At 34.5% G+C, this 26,426-nt stretch overlaps 2 protein-coding genes across 2 annotated transcripts; one reads left to right on the forward strand and one right to left on the reverse strand.

The window, feature by feature from the left end:
- Positions 1-119: 119 nt before the first annotated feature.
- LOC144434582 (2-amino-3-carboxymuconate-6-semialdehyde decarboxylase-like) lies at positions 120-18,944 on the forward strand. The gene is made up of 8 exons (XM_078123049.1): positions 120-518; positions 3,466-3,607; positions 3,824-4,026; positions 4,694-4,777; positions 11,825-12,014; positions 12,254-12,426; positions 12,852-12,950; positions 15,111-18,944. Exons 1-8 carry the CDS (start codon positions 459-461, stop codon positions 15,267-15,269), a joined length of 1,110 nt encoding a protein of 369 aa, XP_077979175.1. The 5' UTR covers positions 120-458; the 3' UTR covers positions 15,270-18,944.
- On the reverse strand, positions 18,835-26,290 carry LOC144434580 (GTP-binding protein 10-like). The gene is made up of 9 exons (XM_078123048.1): positions 26,175-26,290; positions 24,873-25,084; positions 23,910-24,001; positions 23,065-23,209; positions 22,834-22,907; positions 21,864-21,916; positions 21,114-21,299; positions 19,918-20,035; positions 18,835-19,693 (listed from the first exon to the last, which is right to left on the reverse strand). Exons 1-9 carry the CDS (start codon positions 26,220-26,222, stop codon positions 19,494-19,496), a joined length of 1,128 nt encoding a protein of 375 aa, XP_077979174.1. The 5' UTR covers positions 26,223-26,290; the 3' UTR covers positions 18,835-19,493.
- Positions 26,291-26,426: the final 136 nt, after the last annotated feature.

Below are 26,426 nucleotides of genomic sequence, written 5' to 3' on the forward strand. Positions count from 1 at the left end.
ATATTCACGATGATATAAACATAATAAATGGCAGGGTAAAGGTCAAATTATGTCATTTCCTGTTGAGTGAGCTAGGTTGGCAGACGACTTATTATATTTACATTGGTGATACGTATGAACTGCTCAGTCGTTTGCCAAAGGTTCATCGGACCATGCATGTGTGTCTAAACTTACAACTTCGTCAAACGTGTAATCATCACCTGAAAACTTAGAGGAACGAAAGTAACCTTCGTGTACCGCGTATCAAATATATGATTGCTAGTGACATTCGATAGTGCACTATATAGCTATAGTGCGTCATTGTTGTTGTTGTTGTATTTCAGTGCCAGCGGCATATGTCACGCGATCACGGTCATCATAGACGTTCGTGAGGTTGTTGCTTTTGTTGAGCAGATTAGGAGCATTATTGTTCAACATTTTTTTTATCTTTTGATAACTGACCTAAACTTTTGATCACTATGATGAAAATAGACATTCACAATCACATCCTACCAGAGAGATGGCCAGACTTGAAAGAGGTGAGTATTTTGTACATCATGTGTGAGCTACTGCGTCAAGGTCATGTGAAGGTTAAAACATGGATAGACTTGTGTATTTGTCGATGCACTCTATTAGCACTGATTTAATGTGTACTTGCGAGTGTGTGTGATGTGCAGTTATGCATTATTATTTACATGGATGTTTTTTCTAGAAAGTGCCCCATTTCGCACTAACGGAAGACAAATGCAATGTTAAATCAATCAATCAATCAATCAAAAAAAATGTTCTATGGCGCTTAACAGGAACAAAAGTAGATCATTGTAAAAAAAGGTTAGACATATATACATGTACTAAAATTAAGAGTTGTCCATAAACCCATAAACCTTCAAGAACAACTCCTGCAATTAGCTACAATATTTTATTATTTATAAAATGGAAATACTAATAATTGTAGCTTAAATTTTGGTACTGACTGTTTGATATAGAGTGATTAATTAGTATCATATATTATGAATTTGAAAGTCATTGGAATGGGCAGGTTCATGATTATTTGTGAGTTTTGTCAAAAACTGACGATATCAGTAATTTAATGAGTGACAGTTATATACATGTAAATGGTATTAATTTTGTCAAAAGACATATGGTATTGTGGTAACTTATTTTAGACCAAAAAAATGTAAACATAGACTCATAGAAAGACCTGTTCAAACCAAACCCACCAGCATGCAATGATCTTGTTATAAATAAAATCACAAATGTAAATGTATAGAGCATATTTTTCTGCTGTTGCAATGGAAAAAAAAATATTCCAAACAGAATGAGAGAGATATAGAGATGTATGATCACTGCACAGGGAGCCAGGAACTGTTACAAACAAACAACTATGCATGGGTAAATGGAATATCATTTTAAACTTATGGTAATTATGTATAAACATGTATATATGTGTATACAGGCCTGTATACTATTGAACTAATATAATTCTGTATGTTTCTATAGATATACTATCTATGCAAACAATAGAAACATACAGTATATTATTTCAATGGTATAAAGGCCCTTATACATAGATACATGTTTATGGATAGTTACCATGAGATTAAAATGGTATTTCATTTACATGCATATTTGTTTGTTTGTTTGTTTGTTTGTTTGTGTGTGTGTGTGTGTGTGTGTGTGTGTGTGTGTGTGTGTGTGTGTGTGTGTGTGTGTGTGTGTGTGTGTGGTGGGGGTGTAACATGTTCCTGGGCTCCCTGTGATTATTGGCCTCAGACCACTAAATAGAGTATTGGCTGATAGTATTAGATTACTAATCAGTGTATAAATAAACATAGTCACTAGTATTTTAATTATTAACTTAACTGGTGACCTGCCCTACTTACAAACTTGTTCACCAGGGTTATGTCTAGTGGGTTGTGTATGACTTCAACAACTGGTCTTTCAATCCAGGTGAAATAATGTATATAAACATTAGAAATATTGAATTTGAGTAGATTTTTCAAATTTCAAGATTTGTGACTTTATATGATCGGTTGATTAACCAGTCATGTTCTTAGGTATTTTCCTGTAATGGAAGAGACTAATACCATTTCTCCCCAGAAAGTCAGAGTATTAGAAATAGTATTTTGCAAAATTCACATTTAGTTTAGTGCATTTCAAAGAACATTGAGAAATTACCAAATATGATACAATACTAAAAGTGAAAATGATATGAAAAAAACACTCATAAACAAATAGCAGCCAGTGATTCTTTCTTCTACGGATTTTTTCACTGACATCACGACCACTGCACATTCTGTGAAATTGTTGTTTTGGCAGTCACACCATACCTTATCAGTTGGATTTTGTTTTCAACACTAGTCTGACGTAAGATTGGCAAACTATGTGGGTACGGGTCAACATGGTTATTCAACTACTGTACTATAGCATACAATGCTACAACCCCTGGCAGGGTCACTATTATATTATAGCTATGGCAGCCAGATTTGCAAAGGGGCATGTACCACACATTTCCAACCCCAGACTCTATTTTAGACCATTCTAGCTAAAAGTATATCCCCATAACATATTTAAATTATACTGTTTCTAATAGGTCCCCAGTTTGGGAATAGAATGTGTATGATGAATGCCATTTAATAATATGAAAACATTTGTTTTCTAGCTTCCCCACAAATGAGTAACACATTAGAAACATGACATATGTGCTATAAAAGTAGAATTTGTAGAGAAATTACCCCCATTTTAGATCATTTTGTGACACATCTATTATTTTACACTCAGGGAGTCCAACTTTATGCAAACCTTGGCCACTTCTTCCCTAACTTCAAACCTACTAAAACCTTTTGCTACATACAACGACTTGACTATACAGTCAAGTCCAGAATGTCATTTGTCAGTGATTTTAGTATATGTACAAAAAATGTATTTACAATATACTAGTGAGACAGTATTCATTATTAATTAACTACATGTAATTGAAAAATCTTACCTGTAATTAAGATATAGAATTTGTTTAGGTTAAGTGACTTTTTTCAAAAAGAACATTTTTGTCATATAATATGACTCTAGTAATTGAGGCTTTGATTTATTAAGATAGACACAAACTAAAACTACTATTGTTGTCTGATGTGGTATATACATAAGTGGATGATAAGTGTTCCCCAGTTGTGCAAATCTTAAATCACCCTGTGGTCAAGATACATGTAGTGTAAACATTGGAAGTTCCAAAACAGTACATTCCACGTTTACATGTATGGAACTAGCTTTCAGAGATCGGCCCTACTGAGAGTGAGACTAATTAAACTAGTGTTGATTTATAATAAGTGTATCACTGTTGTATCAACATGATGCGATGATAGTTTTGGTATGTGTATATCTTGATAAACTGAAGCATCGATATCTTGATAAACTGAAGCATCACTTACCAGAGTAATAACTGAGACAAACAATTCCATTTCAACGTTACTCGATTGTTGTATATTACAGAGATATGGTTATGGAGGGTGGGTTCAACTACATCACCACTGCCAGGGAAAAGCCAAGATGATGAAGGATGGCAAGATGTTTAGAGAAGTGGATGCAAACTGTTGGGATCCTGAAGTGAGGATGAAAGAGATGGATGAAACAGGTAAATCCATGACAACAATAATGTGATACAAAATATGTGAATCACCTTGGTAACTAAACATATGTTATAACCATGTACCCTCCACCAATGTTACATGTATAAACCCATTCCTCTGCTGGTGCTCAATCTTAGGGAAAAATTTACTGTTTTGAAAAATTCTATAAGCTAGTATAGATCAATGTTTGACATTTATTATTATGGAATGTGTCTTTACAGGTGTCACAGTTCAAGCTCTTTCAACTGTACCTGTGATGTTTAGTTATTGGGCTAAGCCAGAAGATACTCTGGATTTATGTGAAATTCTGAATGATGACATAGCTAAGATTTGTAAGAAACATCCTCGCAGGTTTGTTGGCCTTGGAACTGTACCCATGCAGGCACCAGATCTAGCAATACAGGAAATGAAACGATGTGTACAGGTAGGAATATATATCCTTAGAATAAATAAGTATCCTATTGCAACTGATCAATAAACTTTTCAGATTTTTATTTCTGTGTATACCTTTTCAGTTTCATATTGATTTGCGGTATCTGTTTTATGGACGATATTGAACCAGTAAAATAGAAAATTCTTCATTTGTTCGAATGTACTGTTTATTTTATGTTTATTTTTTTTTTGTAGCTGATAGAATTTGATTCTTATACCTGACACTGCCAACTTTTCCTTATAAATCCTATATTTTTAGTAGACCTGTTCTGAAAATTCTTTGCTGGTATTTTACATAAAATTCTGCACGATCAGTTTGATAAACTGTTTAGCCATACCAGGTTCTGTATAGTGCTTTCAGAACAACATAGCAAACTATCCTTAGTATAGACCACTAACATGAACAGCATTCAATTTGTTATTACAACACACTGTTTTATAGTAAATACAGACAAAAAACACTTTCGATGATCTTTGTTCTAGTTTCTACCAATCTCATAAAATCTGACATGATGAATATGGCTCAATTTCTTTATTGACTTCTCTTTGTTTAGTGTTGTTTGTTTTCAATTTTGTTGTTGCAGGAGTGACCACCTTCATCACATATTGTTTTTATCTGTTTAATATGTAACATGAATGTAATTATCATTTCATTTCAGACACTTGGCTTTCCAGGTATTCAGATAGGATCTCACATCAATGAATGGAACTTAGATGCAGCTGAATTACAACCCATCTTTGCCGTAAGTAGACTCATTTCTTGTGTCATGTTTAATAAATACAGTCCAAAACTCAATGTTTTGTGTTTACTATTTTACTATTAGACTATATTTCATTCCTCAAAGATTTAGACTTCACCCCACAAAAGAAAAACGTTTTTCCTTACTGTCATGTGTAAAGAATGAAGTAGTTCAGTAAAAACTATAAGTTTTTGTTCATAAAGCTTTTACACTCAGACACATAACTAACACTCGGACTAGGTTTGTTAAGCAAACATACATGTACTGTATATGTTCTCCCCTGCTTTTTCTTTTTGCCTTTAATTATTTTTCTGTTAATTATGAGAAGAATGACATACACTTCTTTTTTTACTCTACTATAATGTACAATCTTTGTGCAATGGGCTGAGGCCTTAGCATTTGAAATAAAGCAATTTTATTATTATATTTATTATCCTGGTATGTGAAAACCATGTAAAGGGTTCTATTCATCAAATGTAACTAGTGATATTTGAGCTCTATAATGTGTAATCCACTGCCAGTACTCTTTACTGTTACTAATTTAAAAATAATTCCATGAAAGCTTCGATGATGTAAAAATAGGAAAGCATGCCATCAAATCATATACAAAAATGTGTGTTTATGTTTCAAGTCTTTTTTTTTCCTGGGGGGGGGGGGGGGGATATGTTTTTATAGGTTGATATTTTCCGAGTGACTGTCTTGTGTATTTACTGTAAAAAAATGATTTCATTCACTTTACTTAACCAGCATGGGTGGAGATGCTTTTAGTGCCCTTTCTAGTTCATTGTCTTCCCTTTGCAATGATTGAGTTTATCATTCTAAATGAAGAGCTCTTTTAAGATTATGTCACTAAATGTTAGGGGTTTGCGAGCTTACAAAAAAAGAAGAAGCATTTTTATTTGGCTTAGAAAGTATAAACCACAAATAATTTTTCTTCAAGAAACTCATTCAATTCCCCAAGATGAGTCAGTGTGGAGTAAGAGTATCCCAGGACACTGTATTTTCTCACATGGTTCCAATACCAGTAGGGGCACCGCTGTAATGATATTAAATCTGGATTACAAGATTAATTCAGTAGAAACAGATACAAATGGCAGAATAATTATTATTTCAGTTGATATTATGGGTAAACCTTATCTTTTAATTAATACTTATGCACCAAATCTGGAGACTGAACACAAAATTTTTTTGGAGACCCTTTCCTCAATGTTAGACCCTTTTCTTGAAGACCCAGGTAGAGAAATAATTTGGGGAGGTGATCAAAATATTACTTTGAATAACTCTCTGGATAGAATGGGAGGAAATCCATCAATTTGGCAGGGCTCAATTAATAGACTTGAGGATATCTGTTGTAATTTTGATCTTGTTGACATATGGAGGATTCAAAATCCAGATGAAAAACGATTCACATGGAGGCGTCTCAGACCAAATTTAATTCAGAGTCGAATTGATTTTTTTATGATTAGCAGCTCTGCCCAATTGATGGTTACTGATACTGATATCATACCCAGTGTCCTTACAGATCATTCAGCTATTACTTTAGTAATCGGGGATAGAACTTGTAAACCTGGTAGCTCCTATTGGAAACTAAACAACAGTCTTTTACAAGATCCTGATTATATAACTTTGATACAGGAAAAGTTTCAGTCATGGGTTGAGGAATATGGTACTGTAATTGATAATGGTAAGCTCTGGGACTTTCTGAAGTATAAAATTAAAGTGTGTTCTATCGCATTTGGTAAACATAAGGCACAGTCTAGGAAAAAAAGAATCCAAGAACTGGAAAATCAACTTAAACTTCTTGATCAGCAAATATCCTGCAATCCAATAGGTGCTACCAGGGATGCCTTGGAAAATGTTATGCATGAATTACAAGTAGAATATAATTATATCACAGAAGGAGCTATTATACGTTCTCGTGTGGACTGGTATGAACTTGGGGAGAAAAATACCAAATATTTTTTAGGTCTTGAACGTAGAAATGCTAAAAAGGGTCAGATTGTAAATTTAATTGATAATACAAACAAGGTACTGTCTAAACCTGAGGATATTCAGAAGGAAATCAAGGCCTTTTATATTAAACTTTACTCCAGTAGGTTACATGAATCTTTACCACAGGATGGACATACTTTTAGTTCCCATACCAGGTTAAGTGATATTGATAGAAACTCCTGTGAGGGCCTTATTACTATGCAGGAAGCTATTGACTCCTTGAATTGTTTACCAGGTAACAAGACACCTGGAAATGATGGACTCACCCCTGAGTTCTACTTTACATTTTGGCCCTTAGTAGGCCAGTACGTTCTGAATTCATTCAACCATGCTTACCATCAAGGTGAAATGAACAGTAGTCAGAGACAGGGGGTCATCACACTGCTTGAGAAAAAGGATAAGGATAAACGTTTTATTAAAAATTGGAGACCAATAACATTGTTAAACACAGACTATAAAATTCTCTCTAAATGTATTGCACGTAGATTAGACAAGGTTTTGCATAAAATAATTCATGAAACACAAACTGCCTTTGTTAAAAACAGAAACATTGCAGACTCTGTCCGGCTTATTGATAGTATTCTTAATTTCACTAAAGACACTAATATACCTGGAATCTTAATGGCAATTGACTTTCAAAAAGCGTTTGATAGTCTTGAATGGAACTTTATTTTTCTTACTCTAAATTCTTTTAATTTTGGTCCCTCCATTAAACATTGGATTAGTACATTTTACAAGAACCCAACAAGCTGTGTGATGAACTGCGGTCTCTCTACCGGATATTTCGATATTTGTAGAGGGGTAAGACAAGGAGATCCAATATCTCCAGCACTTTTTATTATGTCACTTGAACTACTTTTAGTTGCCTTACGGGCTAATACCTCTATTCATGGTATAAAAATATGTATGTCAGAGATAAAAGCCTCCGCATTCGCAGATGACCTCACATGTTTTCTTGCTGACCTCGACTCTGTAAATAATTTGCTTACTCTTCTTGAGACTTTCAGTATTTATTCAGGTCTTTGTGTAAACTTTGAAAAATCAGAAGCAATGTGGATTGGTTCATGGAGATCCCGAAACGATACACCATTCGGGGTGATGTGGCCAATGTCCCCTTTAAAGATTGTTGGTATTTATTTTTCTTACAATTCTGATCTTGCATATGGTATGAATGTCAGAGGACCCATGGATTCCTTGAAAAAATGTCTGACCTTATGGTCTGCTAGAAAACTTACTTTAATTGGCAAGGTGCAAATTATAAAAACCCTTGTAATTCCAAAATTTTTATATTTGTTCAATTTGATTGTTATGAACAAAAGGGACATAAAGCAAATCAATAAGCTACTCCATAAATTCATTTGGAATGGGCCAGAAAAAGTGGCAAGATCAACATTGATAGGGGACATTGGCCAAGGAGGACTTAATATGCTCGATGTCTTTGCCTTGTATGATGCTTTCAGAGTGAAATGGATACAAAGATATTTAAATGGTGAAATTTCACATCCATGGAAAATCCCTTTTTCGTATTATTTAAGACCAGTGGGGGGTAGCCTTATTTTCAAGTGTAATTTTAGAACCAGTCTTTTAGATATTACCATTCCTCCATTCTTTAGGAGTATTCTAGTAAGTTGGCAAAAGATGTTACCTTATAATAACATACAGTCGGTAGAGGATACTGTAATCTGGAATAATGCCAGAATTCTTGTGAATAACAGAAGTGTTTGTTACCTCGATTTTATTTCAAAAGGAATTGTTTATATTGCAGACATATTTGATCCAACTGGTAAGATCAAGGGATGGGAAGCCCTTGAAAGTATAGGTCTCTCAAAAATTCACCTCCTCCTGTGGAGGGGAGTTATATCGGCACTTCCTTTGGAATGGAGGAATGGTAATCCTGTTCATGTGAGACCAGAAACTCCTGTGGGTCTTTTTGTTAAAAATTCTTTTTTTCCAATAGAGAAAACCACTTGTAAGAAAGTTAGAAAACAACTTTCAGCAAATTATTTTATTCCACCCAGAGCTCAATATTACTTTCAGCACATACTTGAGACAGAAATAGAAGTAAATGAGTGGAACGAACTTTATCGCATACCTTTTCAGGTAACAGTTGAAACAAAACTTCAAGAATTTCAGTGGAAATTAAATCATAATATCATTTTTACCAATTATTCATTATTTCGTATGAAACCTCCACTGGTCGAATCAAGCCTCTGTACTTTTTGTAAGCTTACTGACGAGACAGTACTTCACCTTTTTTGTAATTGTGAATGTGTTAAACTAATATGGAATCGACTGTTTGTAGCATGGGGTAAGATTTTGAATATTCAAGAAAATCTATCTGAAAAGCAAATACTACTTGGTGACAGACTTTTCGCACCTATACTTAACCACATTGTAATCATCACTAAGACAACAATATATGACTGTAAGCTAAATGGTAAAATACCTTCCTTTAACATGGTTAGGCAGAAAGTTAATCTTAAAAGGAAAATAGAATACTACATGATGAAAAGGAAAGACATGTTAGATAAATTTCATCAGAAATGGAATGACTTAAATGGCAACATTGTGTAACAGTCAAAATTATCATGAAATGAGAAAGCAAAACCTCCCTTCTTTGTATGTACTCTTTCTTTATTTCCTATTGTTCCACTTCTGTACACTTGTATATGTATACATTTTGTTTGAAAAGCAATAAAGACTGATTAAATATAAAAAAAAAAAAAAAACCAGCATGTCTCATAAAATGTAATGTAACCTTGTAAATGATATAAATACATGTGCATTAAGTTGATCGTAGTTTTATCAGAGGTAGACATCACAATGTCTTTCCAAGGATGTCAGCTGAAATAGTTCCAGTCTCATTCCATGTGTGTCTAAACAATACAATACAAGGGAAACAAGGATGCCTCGGTGTTTCACTCATGAGACAATGTTTTTTACACATAGACAGACAAGTTCAAATGCAAAAGAAACAGTTATAGATTTAGAGGTGCCAATCACAGTGGGAATGTAGAAGCAGATTAGTTACCATGTTGATTATCAAATGGAAAGTAAACAATTGAAGCCATTAAAATCATCAAGTCAATGTGTAATGTTTCAGCAGAAGCTTGTTTCTACTGCACTGAATAGTAATAGTAGCACTTCAATGTGATTCCTGCTATGTGTGTGTGTTTATGCCTATGTTACTGTTAGTCTAGAGGTGTATTGTATCTATCTTTGTGCATAGACCCTCCACCCATGCACGGTTGGTGGAGGGTCTATGCTTTGTGTCAAAAACCTTTTGTCCTATGACTGAAACACCAATTTGAAAGCAAATTCATTTCTCTTAAAAGAGTTGTGATCAGACCATATATCAAAAACAAAGCATGTATGATGCAAGTATTGTGATCGATTAGCATGCCTTGAAAGGGTTTAGTACCTGAATAAACGTAAACTGTTTATAACTCATGCAAAATTGTGATTTCAATGCTTTGTTTCTTATATAACATAGCACATTTGATGTTGCTCAACTATTTTTAGAGGTAATGGCTAATGCGTATGACTTTTAAGAAATTTGTAATTTTTTTGTTCAGTAAATCTTTATGTGACTTGTTTTATAAGTACACACTCAGTGTTTAGAACAAAATGTGTTTGTGAATTGAGTTTGCTGGAGTACCCTTTTGTTATCTACCGGTAGTGCCGAGCTTTATTACAGTGTATTAACAGTAAATAATTGAAAAGCATATTAAATTAACATGAAGATAGATACCTGACAGAGTTGTGGTGGTGTGAATATACTGGCAGAAATGAATATGGTCACTGCAGGTCATTCATGTTAAAGAATATACTAGTTTTTACAGAGATCATTCAAATGAAAGTATTAATTTCTTTTTAAAGTCCTGGACACATGAGAAAATCTTGTACACTGATGACCTTGTGTACGTTATAACTACAGCTCTGAAAGCACAGTCAGCCAATGAAAATACAGAAGTATCTTAATCATGACATGTCACTCCACTCAAAGATACATCAATTGTCAATGGGAGAAAATGTTGTTTATGAAAATCCAGACCAGTTGAAATAGTTCCAACTTATCAACTTCTGTATGCCAAGGTGATATCTTTTCACATGTAAAGATACTTGCATAAAAGGCAACTTTGATTAGACAGAAGAATTGCAGTGAAGTCTCATCACATTGTATTGTTAAATAAAAGAAATGGCATTGAAATGACTGAATAACACTTTAGATTACATACTATTACATGTAGGGTTGAAGGAGAAGAAAAACCAGAATTACTGCCTCCTTCAAGTTATGTACAGTTCTATTTTACTACTAGTATACAATGTCCAATAAAACAAATGGAAAATTATATTTTTTATAAATAGTTTTTTGTTATATGACCAAGGGTTCCATTTCCTTACAAGTAATATTTCGCTGTTCAGGTCAACCGACTTTGTCAAACTGTCTGTTTGCTGGCTATACAACAAGGCAGTGTAGTTGCAATGATGTGGTTGTAATGTTGAATGCAATAGGTATGTCCGTCCCTGTTCATAGTGTTATCCCCATTGTCTTCTGATCTGGAGAGATTAGATAATTTGCCTGGATTAACCTAGCCTGTTCTCTGTTCATGATCTTAGCAGAGTCCCAATTGATGATGTTATTATTTTAGGTGACAGATAATTTATTGAATATTTTGGATCAGTTCCATAATCTGTATGAACACATCAATGCAACTATGCCTCCAGCAAACAGAGAGGTTTTTTTTACAGAGCTTGCTGACCTCAACAGATGAAACATTGTTCATAAGTAATTGGGTGTGTAACAAACCATTTATTACTATGTTTTACCAACCTAAGAACGTATTTGAGAATACGATGATATTATTTTGAGAAGTAACATCTGTAGGATATGATATCAAAATACTTGTTACTTTCTTACTGTACTTCTCCTTTGTAATTTTCAGCTGTTGTAACGATATCATCATCATTATGTCTTATTCATATCTCTGATTTGTAAGGTATGTAATGTTCTATCACTTGACTCAAACACAAGTCTTTTTGTGTTATTACTGACAGGCAGCTGAAGAAATAGGATGTTCCATCTTTGTACATCCATGGGATATGGAGCTGAGTGGGAGGATGGCAAAGTATTGGTTACCATGGTTAGTTGGTATGCCTGCAGAAACTACCACTGCTATGTGTTCCATGGTGTTTGGTGGTGTGCTGGAAAGATTCCCTAAACTGAAAGTCTGCTTTGCACACGGAGGTACTATAACAATTTATGCATATTACATACCCTTCTCATGGTCCTCACTATCCCAAAACAATCAGGCAATCAATTAATCAATAAAGCTGCCTGGTGTAATCAATCAATCAATCAATCAATCAATCAATCAATCAATCAAAAGTATTTACATGACACCCTATAACTAACTTGACTGGAGAACTATTCTCGTCAATGCCACCAAACAGTTCAAATAACTAATTGTGTGCTTCACTTTTCAGCTGGTTCATTTCCTTACACCATTGGACGTATTGAACATGGATTTAATGTTCGTCCTGATCTGTGTGCAGTTGAGAACCCCATCAATCCAAGGAAATATCTGGGACAGATTTACACAGACTCATTGACACATGACCCAAAAGCTCTAAGGCTATTGGTCGATGTTATGGGAGAGGTATGTATTATATGAATGAATTAGCTGTATTCCTGTAGGGGTCATATGAGCAAGGTTACTCTGAAAGGCCAGTCAACTTGACAGGAACATAAGCAAAATAGAGGATAGATAATTAAGGGAATGACGAATGTTTTAAATTTGTACAGAGGAAGGTGGACATTTAATACTCAATACATCGTCATGTCAGTGCAATACATGTAAGGTCATATCTCCTATACAATTGTATAGCAGATATGGCCTTATTGCACTGACACGGTGATATGTACCTTCCTCATACATGTAGGAAGATGGTGTGTTCCAACACTTTCCAGGATATGTTCCAGTGTTGTATGCCTATTAAAGTTTGCATCTTTAAGTTATTTTCAAGAGCATTATTATGTGTGATCTTTTGTACACATGACTTACGTACTTTGCATTTTATATAGGATCGTGTGTTACTGGGAAGTGACTATCCGTTCCCACTGGGTGAACACCATCCAGGCAAACTGATCGAATCTATGGACGATTTCAGTGATCAACTCAAGGTAGGTTAATATCTTTATATATCTAGGACCTGCTATAGTCATCTACTATAACATCCATCGCTGTCATTTTATACATTCTATGTACCAGTTTCATTTTCATTAGAAATGTTCTAGTTTCACACCTTCAGTCATAGAGCATAATATTATGTGTAAGGTGTATGTTCACATTTGTTATAAAATGCTCTCAGGATTTTGATGACTTTTTATTATGGTATGGGTTTTGTAAACAATGCATACTGTAGTGGCAGCACCGGGCCATGGAAGGCTGTTTGTATGAGTATACTAAGTCAGTACAATCAAAGTCTGAATAGTTCATATCCACAAAATCAAGGCTTTATCATACAACACATGACCATAGGGAAATTATTTTTTTGTCTTATTTGTGAGATTTAATTGATATTTGCTGAGGATTCAATTTCCATATTTGGACATAGTGTGCCAGGTGTGTGATATAGGAAATTATTGCACATCATTGAACTCATTCTTTTCCATAACATCACATGTGTATCCAACTTCTGGTGTATAATAAATGATACTTGTATGTTTCACAGTTCACTATATTCATTCTGCAGATAACCTCAGTGAACAGACAGACAGACAGACAGACATACATACATACATACATACATACATACATACATACATACATACATACATACATACATACATACATACATACATACATACATACATACATAACGGTACATACATACATACATACATACATACATACATACATACATACATACATAACGGTACATACATACATACATACATACATACATACATACATACATACATACATACATACATACATACATACATACATAACGGTACATACATACATACATACATACATACATACATACATACATACATACATACATAACGGTACATACATACATACATACATACATACATACATACATACATACATACATACATACATACAGACAGACAGACAGTGACAGACATACAGACAGACAGTGACAGACAGACATACATACATACATACATACATACATACATACATACATACATACATACAGACAGACAGACAGTGACAGACAGACATACAGACAGACAGTGACAGACATACATACATACATACATACATACATACATACATACATACATACATACATATATACATACATACACACATACATACATACTGTATATACATACATACATAGACAGACAGACACATACATACATACATACACACATACATACATACATACATACATACATACATACATACATACATACATAGATACACACACACTCACACACACACACACACACACACACACACACACACACACACACACAAATAATTCCTTCATGGTTTGTACAAAACCACAAGTGTTCATGTTTTGTAAAATCTTGCATCTTGCTGATTATGTAAGACACCATCTGAGCAATCATTTCATGAATAGAACAGAACCAGTCAACGTACACACTGATTGCTATAATTTTTGTCAGTCAGATATTAACATACACACTTATTCATGGTGCTATTAATAAATGTACTTTTGTTAACCATTGTGTTCCTTTTCTATGTGTTATTTACATCATGTGTTGACATGTTTTTCCTTTGTTCATCTAGAAAAAATGTGATGGTAGAACTGGGTGACTAATTCAGGCATGAATCATTTGACCCACCCTTTTATGAATGCTGTATTGTCACTTCTTTGATCATTCATTTAAACAAGGCAGCATTCAAATGTAGATAATGTTTTTGCTTCATTTGTGTACACACATGTATGTTTGTTTGTGAATTATGACCTCCCAATTTGAATGTATTCTTGGTTTGACTGATTTGTCAGTCATTTTATTCATTACCAAACTGTATAAAGATACGTCATATCGCTCGACCCTCACTAGCCTGCTCTATCAGATGTGAAAGGGGGTTGACTGATGTGTGAGGGCGCCCTATCATGCATGGCATACCTTACATACTAATTACATGAATATAAACATGCAAAATAAAAACAAAAAGTGAATGGTGATTGTTTCTGGGCAATTTTGGACTTATCTATGTGATATACCCATAAATGCATAATATTATCATTATTATTATTATTATTATTATTAATTTATTAAACAGTTTGTTCTTCCTTTTAATGTTTATCATTTCTTTACTTCTTTTCACAGGACAAACTGTTAGCTGGCAATGCCTGTGAATTCCTACAACTGGATATAACCAAGTTTCAGCCCACAGAGACATCAAGTGTACAGAAATCATTTCAGTCCAAGAAAACAGTGGCTGCTAGCAGTGATGACTCCTCAGCTAAGAGAACGAAAACATACTGAAGTCTATTATATACTAATCAAAGACTGACCAGCTGTAGGGGCACTTAATGTGGTCACAAATGTGTTTAGTCTAGATGCAATGAGTGGCATCAAATCTCAAGATCTCTCTTTACGTCTAGCTCAATGAGGCCCTGAAGTGAAATTTCAAATTCAACCAATCCCATCCCCACAATCATTGACATCATGTCTTTGTTACGTTTTCAATCACAGAATTCTACCCAATGATAAATTAGTGTCTATTGGGGCGCAGTTACGTAATGTCCAAATATGGTACAGTGATGACCAAATATGGTACAGTGATGACCAAATATGGTACAGTAATGTCCAAATTTGGTACGTTTATCATATCAGGACACTACTTATACAATGTTTACATCATTCTAACAGTTGGGTTTTACTCATTTGCATGAACAACTTTTGGTTCATGATTCCTCATTCAGCTAGACATGGTAAAGAGCTGCCATGGATAAGCATCTAGACTACAAATCTGTATAAAGAATATGGTAATAGGGAGATAGCTATCAAAGTGTGCTTAGCCAATTAGTATTATTGAAAGTCAGCTGGAGCTGACCACAAAATTTACACTTTTGTTTGCAAAAAAAATTGAAAAATGAAAAACAAAGTAAAAAACGCTTTCACTAATTATGACATATTATAGGTTACCTCCATGTAGCTAAAAGCCAATGTTTTGACAACAGTTTTCCAACGACAAGCTGAGGAATTGATTCTTGAGATAAGTTGACAGGATAAAGGAGGTTACTTTCATGATAAACTTTTATCCCAATTGTGTTACCACAACATGAAGGTAAAAAAATGTATTGTTATGATTTGATTCTTGAGATAAGTTCACAGGATAAAAGACGTTACTTCCATGATAAAAGTTTATCTAATTGTATTACCACAACATGAAGGTAAAAAATGTATAGTTATGATTTCTTGCTAATTGTTAACCCATCCCGTATAGCATAATGTAATCACTGCCAGAATCAAACTATTTGATTTTAAGATGAGAAATATAAGACAACGTAATAATTTACTGTAAACTGTTTGGACAGTCTTAGATAAAAGTGATTGTTACAAGTCTGTCTGTTTTTAAAAGTAAATTTGTGATATTCAATTTGTAAATATTATGAAAAATTTTAGATTTTGAATTCAAACTCGCTAGTCAGGTAAACGAGTATAGTTTGTGCTGATCAAAAAAACTGCCATTATTTCAGATAAAGTAATATATTCGTCAATATGACAGAAGGTTAACAATAACACATGGCTATGAAAGCATTATCACAATTAATTGTCGATCGTTAAAGGTTGGCAATCTGTACCAAAATTTGCTGATGCTCAAATACAAATTTGGTAGAGCGTTGCATCATGAGATAGCCTACCTGTAGACATGAGACCGGCTATCGCTACACTATTCCGCTATCCTACCTGACATTTTGAATTTTTGAATTTCCACTATGTTCCCTCTGTAGCGGAAATTCAAACATTATAAAAGTTAATCAGGATAGCGGAATAGTATAGCAATAGCCATTCTCACATCTACAGGTAGGCTAAGCATGCGAGGAGTCAATACTTGAATTATTGACCCGGTTGAGTGCATGTATTTCTTATTTCTAATTTCTGATGATTATCACAATTCAAGCTTGTGTGTCTAACAACTCATGATAGCCGAATGAACAAATTCAAAACACAATTCCAGGTTTACATGACATCAATAGACAATACTCTCTTTCACAATAATATGCAATGGTCACAATTAAATTTTAACCACTGTCAGTTTGTTTAGGTACATACAAGTGTAATCAATTAAATTTGCATATCAATTAAATACGAATAATTGTCTTTCTAACAACAAAAATTAATAGTGACAGTAATTCACTGCAATAGTCTATAGTAATAAAAATAACCTTTACTAAAGATTTAAATATTCTTGTATCTCTACAATGATTGCTTCGTGTAGCAGCATTTTCCAAATTCTAACAAAGGGAAATTCATGTCCAAACGTGATTGGAATTATCAAAAAAAAAAAAAAAAAGGAACTTTGAAAGAAAGGCTTTATAAACCAGTGTGCTAAAGTGACAATGGTATCAGTGATATTGATAGTTAGGTGTAACATGAAAAGTTACTTTTATTTAGCAGTAAATAAGTACACTGGGTTGGCTATCTGACTAATTTCACACATCAGTAGCCACCTTTTTACTTCACTGTCATGAACTGACCAACATATGATGCTGGTTTTGTGGTTTATTAGCATCTTTCACTTTCTTTACCCAATAGGGAACTTGCAAACCCGCCATGTTGAATGTTGCATCATGGAAATGTGATAATAAATACTAATCAATTAGTATTGTAAACAATAGTGTTACATTGTTTGTAACCACAAATAATCAATTCATAGTTACTCTGACCATTGTGGAAGGTTTATTTTATCAGTAGCTCCAGATTACAGGTATTACGATAACCACAGATAATCCCATAGTCCTTTGCACCTGAACATGCTCAGTCTGGATTGCAAGTTCCCTATTTAAACATCTATGCAAATGTTGAAAACAGATTTATTTAATCATAAACATAAATATTAGGTTTATAAAATACATATATATATTTGTATAACAGTATATAATTTAATCTATTCATTCTGATGAATTTTATCACACGGGTATAGCTATAGGAAACCCTGAATGTTTGTAATAAAGTTTGCAATTTTAGTGTTCGTGTGTACAATAAATATATTTTTTAAAATCTTTTTGATGATTCAAACAAACATTTTACTTTTGCATCTGGGTCAATTCGTAAGATGTGTAGCAAGTTTCATTAGAATCGATGCAGTAGTTTTTGAGATATCGTGTCCACAAACACACAGACAGACAGACAGAAATATAACATAATCATTGTGATGGATCCAACCAAACATTTTGAGTGCATCCTTTGTCAATTCAAGTTTTTAAATAATGACAAGAAAACGAGGATGTGAGGGTGATCAAGAAACATGACATTATATTCAAGCATGACTAAGGAATTCAAAATGCCGTCAGACTGGAATGTGTCATTTTGAAATTGAAGGGAATTACATGTATTTTCATTCTGACAACTCAAACATTTTTTGAGAGTCACATTTCTGAAAGTGTTGTTCATAAGACTGTTTGGTGTGATGTTATATTTAAGGAGACATTAATTTATGAAATAAACACAGTAGACAGCGAATTGGTATATTTTGAGTTTGAGTACATTCTGCCGTAAAGTAACATTAAAGTCAGCCAAATATGAACACATCATGTTGTTGGTTTTAATATTTCAATCTTTTGACAGTAGTCTGACAGCTGTCAACATTTATGAGTAATTTACAGAATATGTTTGATGTTATAAAAAGTGAGGTTTTATTGATGAAAAAGTACATTATGTCACGTACACAAATGATTCTTTGTACATGTTGAATCAGACTTGTTCGTGAACTCCACAGAAATTTTATCATTTTGATATTTTGCAATATATAGATATGGGTTTTGGTTTGGCATTATACACAAACAGATTATTATACGTTTAGTAAATATATTTACTAGTCACATAATTATTTAGTAGGCTGGCAGCTCTTTGTTTTGTTGAATTTCATGATTTGACAATGAGGTACTGTACACTGGTTGTTTTCAACCACTGGAAATCGAATAAAAACAATCCATGACATGTTGTAGTTCAAAGTGTGTTTATTTTCTACTTTTGAGTAGAGTGATACATGTCAGGAGATAGTTCTAGAATAGTGAAAAGTACATTTATATATAATATTACTGTCCCAATGCAATGTGGGTGTTTGCACACAAGGCTTGGCATGTGAAGGGTGGAGATCATCATCCCTATCTGAAGGCACAAACACAGTCATCATTCATTCTTTTCTCCTAGACCAACTTTTTCTACAGCTCTGCCAGGCAACTTTTTCACACTTAAAATTTTAATCCTAATCTAAAGTAAAACATGGAAATTAGTTAAACTTAGATTTTGTCAGAATTCAAAAAAATGACGAAGCAGTAACATATATATGCAGTATCCATATACACTTTGCTCTTGCTCACATTTCATGGCATACATCTTTAAAAGACTTTTGACTTCATAAATGGCATAGACTGAAAAAAAAGTTTTCCCTTGGAAATGCATTGAGCAGTCATGTCTTGTCCAAGTTCAAAGCACTGCCCCAAAGTATTGAGTTAAGTTCTTCAGTCAGTATCGCCATGGTTACCTCTGCTCATTACCATGTTTCTGTAGTTCCTGTTCATCCTTTCGTCGTTCCAATTCTGCTTCTTCATCTAAAAGTTCCCTGACCTTCCATTGCAGTGGTTCAAGGCCTGCCTTCTCTTTGGCAGAGATAAGAAATATTTCTTTAAAAGTGATGGGCATAGATGGAACGGAATCCTCCGGTAAGTGTGAGAAATCTCCTGACAGAAAAACACAAAATAACAAGTTATTAGAAAGATAAAAGTTTTGGTAATCTGGACACTTGGTGGTGATATTTTTTCCTTGAAATGAGAGCAAAATTTGTGTTTTATGTCGCATACTTTTAAATCTTCAAGGGTGTGTTTGGAATTAACTGAAAGTGGAAACTTTTGGTTGTACTAGGTTCCTCTGAGCTGGTACTACCATTGACTGACTATTTATTTACCTTCATGAAGTTTTCCCAATAATTCTTTCAGTTTCTCCTCCGAGCCTTCTGTGTCTATTTTATTTATTGCCAGGACTGCAGGTTTGGTCACTAACTCTGGTTTATACAACTCAAGTTCCTAATGGAAACAAAATACGAGTATTGGATATGCAGGCAAGAAAAAACAAAAGAAAATAATTCTCGGACTGTGAGGGCAGGATTTCTGATATTCTGAGATGACATCATCTCCAATAAAGAAGAACAAGCTGAAATGTTGTGCAAGCATTTCATATGAATTCCAACATGACGATACATTGTATGGTAAATCTGCATCCTCATTCTGTCAAAATGTTGACACAATCATCTTATTATGGAAGAAGGCAACATTCAACATGTGAGGGTAGTGACATTTGGTCAACTGATTCAAACATGAGAAATTTGAAGATTACGCAATGGGTGATGACTAAAGTTTATAGCGTACATAGTCAACCATGATTACAAACTTTGGACAAAATGGTACAATCAGACCAGTTGGCTTATGAAACAAATCAGGATGACACACATAATATGCTGACTGGTGGACTCTCTGAATTTCAAGTAATACAGACTTACAAATTTTCCCACCATTATGCACACTATGAACTGCATCTCATGTATCAGCTACCTCCTTAAAACAACAAGGTAACTGGCGGTGTGTCAATTCTGAAAGAAGTTAGCCAAAGTCATAGAAATGGTTGGATACACATGCACACACAGACGCACATTTTAAGAAAACATTCTGGGGAGAACTTCTCATATCATAAAAAAAAATGACACAGCATTGATTTCGGGTACTGTTCACTTCTATATTATTCTGGTAATTGAACCTTCAGTTTACTAAAAAAGATAGACACAAACTAAAACCATTGTCACAACAAGTTGATACAACAGTGATAGCTATTGAATGGACGTTGGTTTAAATAGTCTCAGTAGAGAGGTGTCTCTGAAAACTAGTTTATTTAGAGTTACATGAACTTGCATGCAGTGCTGTTTTGAGACTTCCAATGACTATCTTGATCACAGGGTGATTAGAATTGCACAACAGAGAAACCGCTATCACCAACTTGTGTAAATCTACCACATTGAAAAACAATAGATTTAGTTTGCATCTATCTCAGTAAACCAAAGGCTGGATTACCAGTGTCGTATGTAGACGTACACACAGCAAGAATACTCACCAAATTGAGAAGTGCTACTGTTTCAAGAGCCGATCTAAAGAACCATTTGTTTGCCAATTGGAAACCATTGATGTCAACAATAAACATGAGAAGTTTAGTTCTTTCTACATGTTTTAGAAAACTATGACCCATGCCTCTATTGAGATGTGCTCCTTCTATCAAACCAGGAAGATCTGCCACACTAATCTAAAATAGAAAAAGATTATTTTTTTATTATCTGATTGTTTTGTGTCACAATCCACATCAACAACTTTGTTCTGCAATATTCAATGTAAATAATTCATCCCTATGATTCTTCAGCTCAGCAAACATAATATTCATGGTGCATACTTTGCAGCCATTGTCAAAGGAAGCATCATTCAAGACTCAGAGGGCACTATAAGGGCTAAAAATTATTGTTGTACATATAACTCAAATGGCAGTACAAGAAAAGCTCAACAAAATGCATTTCAAAAAACTTTGAGAGTTCCCCTAATATCACTGAAACTTAAAAATGTAGACGGTTTGAACTGGCCAAGAATGACACTAACTTTCACAATGAAATGCTGCGAAAGGAAAACTCTGAAAGTTTTGTTACTGTATTCAACAACTATTTTCAATTGTAATCCTTACCATAATACACTCTCTGAATAGCTAGTCTTCCTAGCTGCCAAACTACATATCTTTTCTCCTTCAGCTGACTGAAATACGCCTTATTGCTTCTGGATGAGGGATTAACCCACAAAGGAGGATCTCTACCATAACACTTACCTGTCGGTGGTCTTCATAGTGAATTATACCAATTTGTGGTTTCACTGTTGTAACTGGAATATGAAAGATTTGTCATGAAATGTGAATAAAATTAATTTAGGCACATTTTTACAAAATTATTCAACACATTGTCAACAAGAAGTAACCAAAATTTTATATACCATGTACAAATATCAACTCTCTCTAACACCACACACATTCCAAAGATGTTCATGTGTCCACGCATACCAAATTTATTACGAAAATCACCAGCTGCTCATTGTTGTCATGGATTTCAGAGAGGAATCACTGTCAAATATGACAATAACCCCCATGAAGTTAGGGGACCTTATTTACTCCATCTATCTGAGTATCAAAGCACTAGTCACTTCTACATTACTGTTCTTCACTTTGTAACATTTATCTCACAACAAAGCAATGCATCCAGATAGTTACTGTGTATGTCTTCCCAGTATTATAGAAATATTTTAAAGTAAAGTGTGTTTTTCTTTCAATTCTTCAACTATAATTTAGTGATGCTCAAACACTAAACATATTATATTGAGTAGTATCAACATTTAGGGTAACCCTATTTTTTTTTTGTTTCTCATTACTTTTTCATAGCTACTATGGGTCAGTTGATTTTTTCTTTAAAGTAAAAAAAAAAAAAAAAAAAAAATCATCTTCTTCATGTTTCTTTGCCTCCCCTTTTCCTCCACTCGCTATCTTCTTTTTTATTGGATTCCTGGTAACAAACCCTTTCCCAGCTTCTCTACACAACTGGCATGTTCTCAGCCTCCCTACTTGAATAACTTCCACCATGAAAGAAACGCTCTGACAGTCTTATGTCCTGCTGTTCCACAAAATATAAAGGGTGGGCGAAATATTTTTTTTATTTTGATGTCGGAGCTGAAAATTTGGGTTGTCCTTACTTCAAAATAAAAATCTAGTATATGACATCTGATAACTTCATAGTGGTTGTTTCACTTACATGGATAATCAGCTATTTTGGGCTGAGTTCTGGATACTGCTCCAAGTAAAGTTGACTTGCCAGCATTGGGAAATCTTCAAAAAACAAAACAGAGTATTGGCAGTTAGTGTTGACAAAATACCAGTAGTCTTGACACTGCTGTCTTTCCTGAAATCTGTCATCTCAAAATAACCCACTCAAAGATAGATAGAAATGATTAACACTAATCAAATAATGAAATCTAATACTCACCCAACAAGGCCAACATCAGCTATCAGTTTTAGATCTAGTTTGATGGATTTTTTGTCTCCCTTGGTAGGATGCCAATCTGTTGCCAAGCAACCTCCTCTACCTCCCTTAGCAATGATGACCCTTTGACCTACTTCATTTAGATCAGCTGATACAAGACAAAAATGTCATCAATTACAAAGAATAGTTTCTCATAGTATTTATTTGTTTTTTTTTATCTACCTATCTACCTATCTATCTGTCTGTCTGTCTGTCTGTCTGTCTGTCTGTCTGTCTGTCTGTCTGTCTGTCTGTCTGTCCGTCCACAAAGGTTTTATCATATACCCCATGTACTTGTAGTGGCAAAGAAACATCATTTGAATCACATAATCACATAAATTGGCTGCAAAATATAATTTTATTCACCAAATCTTTAAAATAGAGAAGAAATTAACATGGCCAAATCACTTAGCGAACAGATATCGATGAGTGTACGCCACTTGTCATACTTGAGTGAAGTGTGCTGGGGCATGAAACGGAAAAATTATTGCCCAGATTCGATGCCCATACTCTCCATTGGGTTATATATGAATCATGATGTATGATAAGAATATTTGAAGACTATTGCATTCTTTGTAAAGTGCATTTTATACGATACAAATATTAGCCCTCATTTGATCTACTATTGGCTATAAAAATGTGTTACTGGTATGTGGTATACTGAAATGAAACTGTAATCCAGCTTACGGAGTCAGTTAGATTGGATATAGGGAATAACATAGTACTGTAAGCCAAGTGTTTCCATGACAGCTACTGTATGTATCAAATATATACAAGTAAATGTACTGTTATTTGCTTGTAACACATACCTATTATGTTTCCATCATCAGTCATTACATTAACACCAACAGGTACCGGGATAGTGACATCTACTCCCCTAGCTCCTTTCAGTCGTCTTGTCCTAATCAAGGAAGTCAGAATATCAGTAAATTGGTTTGGCAAGACCAGTTAAGTCTGATAACTGTTGAAGATGAGATCGTTGCTATGAGGACACAAATACCGGTAATGTATACCAACACAGTTCATATGAAAAGTGTTATTTTGATGTATCTCCTTATCTACTCTTTTAATACTCCCTAGTAGGGAGGTGTGAATTGGGGAGGGGGAGGGGGAGGGGGACAAGTAACTTCAAAGCCCCATAGGATTGTGATTATATGGTGTTACCTAACAAATGGCAATTAAAGTCACACATGTTCACTGCGCTATACTGCATTGAAATCACTATGCATGGCTTCTCTTAGTCAACCAATATTGTACAATTTACCTCACAAAATATTGAAACTATACTCTTTACACATGCAAATATGGCCTGGATTTTTCTTACAACCAATAATTTCATATGTACTAATCATGCCACAAGCGTGCATTACCTTTGTGAACTGTTTACCAGTGACAGATGACAAGTTGACTACTGGAATATACATGTATGAGATGATGTCATCATTCACTAGAAAATGTAGTACATGATGACATTATTTTATAGCAAAATGCTGACAAATTTAAGAATTCTAGTTGACCCCACATGACCTCAGTGCTGTTTTGAACCAATCACAGGACAGCTTGAGATTGACATGAATCAGAGGTAGAGTCTAATGACAGGTACTTATCATTGGTACTGATAGTGATAGGCACTTGTCAACAGCACCAATCTATGTTGCTAACACAGACTTTATCAGCTCCATTACATGTTCTTGCTAACAAATAACCTGTGTATTAGCAGCACTATGTATTATTACTGACAGGCACCTGCCAGTTGACTTCGATTATATTACCTGCTGTTTTCTCCAAGTGTTGCAGAGTATCTCTTGGAAGGTTCTTTTAGTTGTACTTTTCTTAGTGATGTATTAGAAGATGCTACTAGGACCACATTACCTCCATCACCTCCTTGCCCACCAAGTGATGGTAGTCCCATACCACCAGCACCACCCTTCACGTAGATACGAAGTGTGTCTTGGAAACCACCAAATCTCTTCTTGAATATACCCTGTTAAAGAAAACCACACTTACTACTTAGTTAGCCAATCATGCTGTTGCCTTTGGGTATTGAAATCAATTAGTGTTTGAAAGTGTTATATAAGAAGTTACATCATCATCATCATCACCATCACCATCACCATCATCATCATCATCATCATCATCATCATCATCATCATCATCATCATCATCATCATCACCATCTTCATCCCCATCACCATCACTATCATCATTATCACATGTATGTAATGTGTTTGAACAACAGGGACACATAATCTTGCTTGCTCAAACGAACAGATCTATTAGCCCAATGCCAAAAAATTATGCCCTTTGAAAAACAGAAATGTTTTAAATTTGAAATTACAACCAGCAGCCCTGCAAAAATCTAAATGGAGCTATGTAAATCCATGACGTCAATTTAATCAAGGCCCCATTGGACTTTAATAAGATCCACTTACGGATTTTTAACATCTAGCTATTAGTGGTAATTTCACATTCAAAACAGATTTCTGTGCTTCAAACTTCAAAGGGCATTACATTACTGGAGTTGATGCATTGCAAAGCCAAAAACAAGTAACTAGGCTATAGATTTATATGATGCAGTCTCTAGGTATGATCCAGTACTATATACGAATATGAATATGAATGTGAGTAATGAATACTTATGTTGCAGAGAATACATCCCCACCCCTAGTCCTGCTTACATGACGGTGCACGAGTCTATATTACTGACTTGACTCTAAACACTGTCGGGTAGGAGGTAGGAGGGACAATTGTCAGAATCGAGTCCCGAATTACTCCGTATGCAAGCAGGACTACCCCCCCCCCCCCACACACACACACTGCAACATACATAGCTATTTAAACAGCGTTTTTATATAGTTGTACTTGTAAGTTGTATCATTATTCGTAGTTATGACGTCATATGTCATATATCCACTCATACACCTTTCGATGACGTAACAAGATTACATCATAGTCCCTCTGCCTGGGCCAGCTGACAACATTTTCGTGTCCGGCCACCACAGCTGTGGTTTGAACTGTGGAATTTCGATATATATTTTGGTGGATGTATTATTGAAAGGTGATATTATACTAACTGATATATTCCCAGGCCTTCTAAGTAGAATTTTCGTCAAGAAAACCATCTCACTTCCGAGTTTCAAGCAGTATTTTATGTAAAAACAGAAACAACGTGATCAACCATGGGGGCTGCCATTTTCAAATTGCAATGGATTGTGGGATATATTTACTCTTTTTTAAATATTGATACATATGGATTTTAATTGCAAAAGTCCACTACATGTTTCTTTGGGTTTTTTTAAAGAAAGAAAAGAAATGCGAACATTAAA

Source organism: Glandiceps talaboti, chromosome 4 (genome assembly GCF_964340395.1).
Source record: "Glandiceps talaboti chromosome 4, keGlaTala1.1, whole genome shotgun sequence".
Taxonomy (NCBI): Eukaryota; Metazoa; Hemichordata; class Enteropneusta; family Spengelidae; genus Glandiceps; species Glandiceps talaboti.

Coding starts and splice junctions, on each gene's coding strand:
- LOC144434580 (XM_078123048.1), bottom strand. CDS start 26,222: ATGGTTTTCTTGACGAAAATTCTACTTAGAAGGCCTGGGAATATATCA. Junction 25,085..26,174: donor GAAGGCCTGGGAATATATCA/GTTAGTATAATA, acceptor TTTCTTTAACAG/GGTATATTCAAGAAGAGATT. Junction 24,002..24,872: donor ACACTTGGAGAAAACAGCAG/GTAATATAATCG, acceptor TTCCTTGATTAG/GACAAGACGACTGAAAGGAG.
- LOC144434582 (XM_078123049.1), top strand. CDS start 459: ATGATGAAAATAGACATTCACAATCACATCCTACCAGAGAGATGGCCA. Junction 3,608..3,823: donor GAAAGAGATGGATGAAACAG/GTAAATCCATGA, acceptor GTGTCTTTACAG/GTGTCACAGTTCAAGCTCTT. Junction 4,778..11,824: donor AATTACAACCCATCTTTGCC/GTAAGTAGACTC, acceptor TATTACTGACAG/GCAGCTGAAGAAATAGGATG.